Source organism: Nicotiana sylvestris, chromosome 2 (genome assembly GCF_000393655.2).
Source record: "Nicotiana sylvestris chromosome 2, ASM39365v2, whole genome shotgun sequence".
In the NCBI taxonomy this organism is placed as follows: domain Eukaryota; kingdom Viridiplantae; phylum Streptophyta; class Magnoliopsida; order Solanales; family Solanaceae; genus Nicotiana; species Nicotiana sylvestris.
Window position 1 is genome coordinate 183,002,486 of NC_091058.1, and position 6,470 is coordinate 183,008,955.

The window sequence follows — 6,470 nt, forward strand, 5'->3', positions numbered from 1 at the left end:
CTCAAGCAGCGCCAATGAAAGATGAAAATAGGAACTTGTTTCCAATAGCATGTCGAAATCACAACAAAACTAATTCTATGCCCTCATGCCAACCAGGGTAGACCACAGACCATAGCAGGAATAGATAACCATCTTGATTTCAATTTCAAAGAACAAGCAATCACTTTCTGATTATGTATAGGAATTTAACAGGCATCACCACTTAGATTCAATAATAGATCTAAATACAGTGCAAATCATGAACAGGAACCACCAAATAAGCTGAAAATAGATCCAGTATGCTTGAGAAATGGTGAAAGCCAAAACTATGACACAAATGACACATGTTCAATTTGGAGCAAGTACAAAGCTAGTATTAGGTTCAATCGAACACAAATCCTGGAAACAGCAACAGCATAGTGATGTAGACAGGATTCTGCTAAGCTCAAGTCACTGATACATCAAACCACCCGCCCACAAGACAACACACACACAGAGACGCACTTGCATTACGTGTTTGTTAACCCGACTGACTTCACACTATCTCCCTTTCCCAAGTTCACCCACAAAAGAAAACAAGGAAATTAGGAGAGGAAGAAAAGTAACAAGGATCTTCAGATGGTAGAACAAATAATGAGATAATTCCCCAAAAATAAGTGGATTTTTTCCTGGAGTATATTCCAATAATTCCAAACAAGGTGGATTTAAAGGAAAAACAAACTAGAGTTTTCATTTTCTTCTTTTCTGTTTCGACAAGTGATAGCTATGCCACCGGTTATTGAGACAGCTAAAAAATGCAGGCAAATTGGCAAACAGCAGATTTTGGTTCTTGATACCACATAACATTTGCAAGTTTCCAGTCTCCCTAACACCAGTCCAGATGTTTATGGACATAATTCTGATAAAAACAATATGAATATATTGCCCTTGCTTCAGATTATCGATTCAAATCAGTGACTGACAGCATCAAAAAAGACCCTTCTCTTCACTAGTTATTGAGACAACTAGAAAATGCAGTACAGTCACACGGTGTTCATTTTAGAACTTAATACCACAAAACTTTTGTGCTTCTCAATCTTCCAATCACCGCTCCAGATATGTATGAATTAGTATTGTTTTTATTTTAAAATACTATAATTAAAATTAAAATAATATAGAGATTTTGTTTGCATCGAATATTTTGTTTCAGATCATCGAATATAAAGATCCTTCATAGTCTACATATAAAAAAGCTAAGCCAATAATGGCTATCATATAACATGATAGAAGACTTAGAAGAACGCCATATTCTCCAGATCATTAGAAAGATCATTTAGAAAGATTGCCAGATAAGAAACATACAAGAAACGGGAAGTACGGGTAATATTAGATAGCAAAACTGACATAATCCACAATACACTAAACAAAAGATACAGCAATTTTTAAAGTAACCTAGTCCTAGCTTGAATCTAGCAAATATTAACTAACAGCCACACATAGGAGCAGATAGGTGAAGCAGCAACAGATGTACAGCAGTCCATGGCAACAAAGATTTCAGAGTCTGCAATCAGGAAATCAGCACAACCATTTAAAGCATGTTGCGTCCAAGAAGCTCTCAATACACCTGAACAGATATCCATGTACAATTCAATCATTCAAGATTCCAACATATAAATCTTCTTGTGGGCAAACATTTGTAAGCAAATTACTTTCAAAGTACAGGGGACATAAACCACACTAAACAGCATAATGAATCAAGCTATAAGGGGTTCTACAGAAGATGAATTGGATAAGTGCAAATAGATCCACTTACACCCCATGGGAAAACGAACTCTTGTTACTAGAAGCAGAAAAATCACCAGAAATATCAGACAAAATTCAACAGATATGCCAGGAGCCCCAGAAGAACAATGGTAAGCCAATGAACTGGGATTTTCCAATCTGCAGTTCCTGGTCCAAATGCTAAACACATACACACACAAAAAAAAACAAGAGAGAGAGAGATCTTTGTAGAATTCAGAATAAAAGATAGAGATTTACCCAAAAAGAACACACAATGATTACCAGACAGTCACTCACAAAATATGTAAACCAGGCACTCCTACAAAATATGTAAACTACGCAAGAAATGAACCAAGACTCATTAGATAGTTGCTAAATAAATATATGCATAAAAAATACTATGTAAAAGGCAGCATATTATCACAAATACATATAAACAAACAAACTGAAAGATTACCTCAGTAGTATGGGGGCATGCCCTGGTACATCCCACCTGGTGGAACCCTGGCCACTGCTCCTCCTGGTTGTGGTACCTGTGAGGGATAACCCGACTGTAATCCATAATTACCACCATCTGGATAACCTCCTGAACTAGGCATTCCAGCAGAACTTTGTGGCATCCTGTAACCAGCATTTCCAAGTCCACCAGTGTAATCCCCTGCACCACCACCATACCCACCAGCGCCAGCATATCCACCAGCACTGCCAGTAAAAGAACCCGGTCCTTGGTTTCCATATCCAGGTCCAACAGGATGTGGATTCTGATGTGCCACCATTCCAGGCTGAGGCGGTGGCTGCTGCATTCCTGGACCAGGCACACCTGAATACCCAGGATACGGACCCAACCCGCTTACAGGAACACCATAATTAGAACCAGGCATCGTTCCAACCCTATCATCACCAGGCATTCCTGTAGGATGTCCAGTATTGGACATTCCACCAGGCCCCATATTATGTTGGGGCTTCCCCTTCTTATTATCCGTCGCCAATTTGCACAACACCTGATGTCCATCAATCGTCTTCACAGGATCAACCAAAGACGCCCTTGCTCCTTCCTCAGTCTTGTACACAAAAAACGCAAAACCTTTTGCCTTTCCAGTCTGTTTATCAAATCCCAAAGGCCCCTCTTCAATCTCTCCGTACATGGAAAAGTGATTCAAAAGCTTCTCAGACGTAATCTCAAATGGAACATTACCAACATAGATCTTCCTAAGCGCCACATCAGCAGACTGTGAATTCCCCGCATTACCTGCAGCTGCCAGCTGTGTCACCGTAATACGGCCATCAATTTTCTTGTTGGGCTCCTTTAAAGCAAGAATCGACGCATCCACATGCTTGAAAGTTACAAAACCATAGCCTTTTGATTTCTGCGAGGCCTTGTCGGTTATAACTATGGCCTCGTCGAGTTCTCCGTATGCAGAAAAAACCTGTTTGAGCTTGTCGGTAGTGGTCTCCCAACCAAGACCACGGACAAAAAGCTTGCGCTGAGAGACGTCGGCATCGGCGATGGAACGAACAGCTTCGAGGATATCGGGGTAACGAAGGGAGGCGTTACGGAGGATTGAGATGCACTGGTCTTTCGTGAACGGTTCGAGAATTCTGTCGATGTCTTCGGGGGAGAGAACGCCGAGTGCCGGAGGAGCGGCGGCGGTAACGAGTTCGTTAGATACAGGATAAGCACCGCCGTTCTCATCTGCCTTGCGTTTCTTCGTTAGATCCATCGCAGAAACCCTAGGAGAAAGAGAGAGAAAGTAAACCCTAGAGAGAGAATGTGATTTGGTAACTGTATAGTACGTAGCGCGTTGCCGCTTTGGAATAAAACCCTACAACTACAAGGGAGGAACTGTGTATTTATAAGATTACTAGTCTCAGTGTACCCTATTTATGGATGTGCAATTCTTTTAAATCACATAAATATTATATTAAAAATTATGTTTAAATTATAAAATAAAGTTTAAATTTTTAAAATTGATAAACTTTAATCCTATGTAACTAACCAAAAAAGAGAGAAACTCTGCCTCTTAAAAGTAATCAATCACCGTTTAATATAAGTGAAAAGTATTATGTTTCTTTAATTAATAAGAAATACGATATGACTATTACCAAGAAAAATAAAAAAATCGATAAAAACTGATATAAATTGAATCGATAAAAAAATTAATTTAATTGGTTTGGTTTTAATGTTTGAAATATTGACTTACTTGATTGGTTTCTTTTTAGGAAAATTAATCCAAACGGAAGCCATGAATACCCCTATGTTAGACATCCTAGCTAAGAGCGTACTTCAAGATATTTTTTTTATATAAAACATGATACTATTCTTCAATCTACCATCACTTACGATGCTAGTAGGATACATCAATACAAAGATAATATTCCTTAGCCATGAGTGTATATATATATATATATATGTGTGCGCGCGCGCGCGCTTTTTTGTGTGGTAATAAATGTGAACTATTACCATATCACTCCAAACATTACATCCTAAAGAGTCTCCAATGTCATGGCCACCTTCTAGGAAGAGTGCCACATCCATTAGATCTCAATACAAACAATCCAATTAGTTACATAGCTTCTTGAATTAGCAACTCACTCTTGCGAGCTCTTTTAGATTCCTGGAGTATACCTAATCTATATGTAATCTCTCTTCTTATTTGAGCAAATACAAAATCTATCTCTACATTTCCTTTCCTAGAGATTTTCAATTCCTAGCTTGCCAAGTATAATACATCATTGCTCCCCATATTGCTATAACTATTTCCTTCTGAAACTGGTTCCATTTCTTCTTTTTGATCCATTTGATCACTTTGACTTGATGCAGTATCCTATAGTCTAATGCCCAGCCAAGTGCTCAGTTTTTCCCTAAGCTCTGAGATCTATTTACACTTGCCAAAAATGTGCAGTTGTGTCTCTGTCAGTGCTTGATCACAGAAGCAGCATTGCTATTCATCTACATAGATCATAAGTATACTTAGTCTCTCCTTGGTTAGCAACTTATTCTGGTATGCTAGCCATACTAGATATCTCTGTTTAGGCAGCATAATAGAGCTCTAGATTAAGTCAGTTGCCCTTACTCTGTCCATAGGTCCCAACATCTGCTGATAGCTCCTTGACATTTAGTACTCTCCTGTTGTAGTTAATAGATACTTGTTGTTCTGATACCATTCTGTCATCTGTAGCTTGAGAGAGTTTAATTTCTTCCTGTCACACCTCCTTTTTGCGCGCCTACCCCGAAGGATAAATGCGTGAGGGAGTTTTTCCAATTTAAGTGACAATATTCGAAATGAGATTATTTATTTAATTCAGAGTCGCCACTTGGGAAAGGTTTGGCTTTTGGTGTCCCAAGTCACCGGTTTATCTTGAATCCCAATTCGAGGAAAATATTCGACTTTCCAAATGAAGTCTGCGAACCAGAAATTCTAAGTAAGGAATTCTGTTGACCCGAGGGAAGGTGTTAGGCACCCCCGAATCCCGTGGTTCTAGCACGGTCGCTTAAATTGTTATAATGGCTAAATATCTGATTTTAATACATGTTATGACTTGTGTGCTTTTATTAAGTTTAAACCGTTTTTATTATTATTTTTTTTATAGAATTGCAACGTCGTGAAAATGCATCTCGAACCACGTCACAATCAATGCACCCGTGGTTGTTAATACGTTCCGACTCCGTTGAGATTTGGATTTGGGTCACATAAATGCGCACCCGAATTTAAACATGTAATTTAATTAAAATCGCATCTAAAGAGTCTAACGCGTTATTATCTTTGGGGAAAGCCGTGAAGTTCGCTAAATGGCCACTCCCGAAATCTAAGTAATTATTAACATCTATTGAGGGCCCCGTAGTTTGTGCGTCTTTGTTTGGCGAGGCTCGCCTCATTTTTATTTTAAAAAGATTGACCTATAGTGACTATGTTTTCTATTTTGTTCGTCTCTATAATAAAAGAAAAGAGTTCTAACTTATTTACATGCTCACGAGTTATTATAGTTGAGTTTCGAAAGTGAGTCGTTAAATCTGAAAACGATACAATAAGGGCAGTCGGTTAACAATTATGGGCTCAGATCCAATGTATAAGGGGTAAAACTAGACCTGTGCCATTCTTATTCAGTTGTTGGGCTTAGCTAAATGATTCTACACATGTTCAAACTTTAAGAATCCGAAATGAAAGTGATACCTAATGAAACCCGTTTTTTACGAATTTAGATGAGCAAGTTGTTAACTAAAATAGTTTGAACTATTGAGTAATCAACCTAAGGCCTGATGCGTATTTGGAACATGTTGTTTAATCGAACAAATTGAACTAGCAGAATGTTACAAGTACACTATTAGTCCTTTTAAACTAAAAGCCTACGGGGAAGAAGTTTACAACTTAAACTGCTATAGGATAGATGCTCATGTTATACATAACCAACAACTACCTGATTCTAGTGAAGGCAACTAGTTAACATATATACAACCGAGATTCAGTATATAACCAGAGTTTACATGGGCAGCGCATAGAATGTTCTAAGTACAGACAGTAAAAGAAAGAAAAGACTACATTAAACTACAGCTTCAAATCTTTCCCATTTTTTACATTCATGCTTCGAGTAGCTTACAAGATGTACCAGTGTATCAGTTTGTGTACCTGGTATTTGGAAAGCAAGGAAAGAAGATGAAGATCAGTAGAAGCAGCAGTAGTGTAAATACACAACAACAACAGGTTCAGCAAAAGCAAAACCAGTAACGACCA

At 38.3% G+C, this 6,470-nt stretch overlaps 1 protein-coding gene across 1 annotated transcript; it reads right to left on the minus strand.

Moving 5' to 3' along the window:
• Positions 1-1,266: 1,266 nt before the first annotated feature.
• Positions 1,267-3,595, minus strand: LOC104242481 (UBP1-associated protein 2C-like). The gene is made up of 2 exons (XM_009797534.2): positions 2,198-3,595; positions 1,267-1,582 (listed from the first exon to the last, which is right to left on the minus strand). Exon 1 carries the CDS (start codon positions 3,459-3,461, stop codon positions 2,199-2,201), a length of 1,263 nt encoding a protein of 420 aa, XP_009795836.1. The 5' UTR covers positions 3,462-3,595; the 3' UTR covers positions 1,267-1,582; position 2,198.
• Between the last annotated feature and the right edge of the window lie 2,875 nt (positions 3,596-6,470).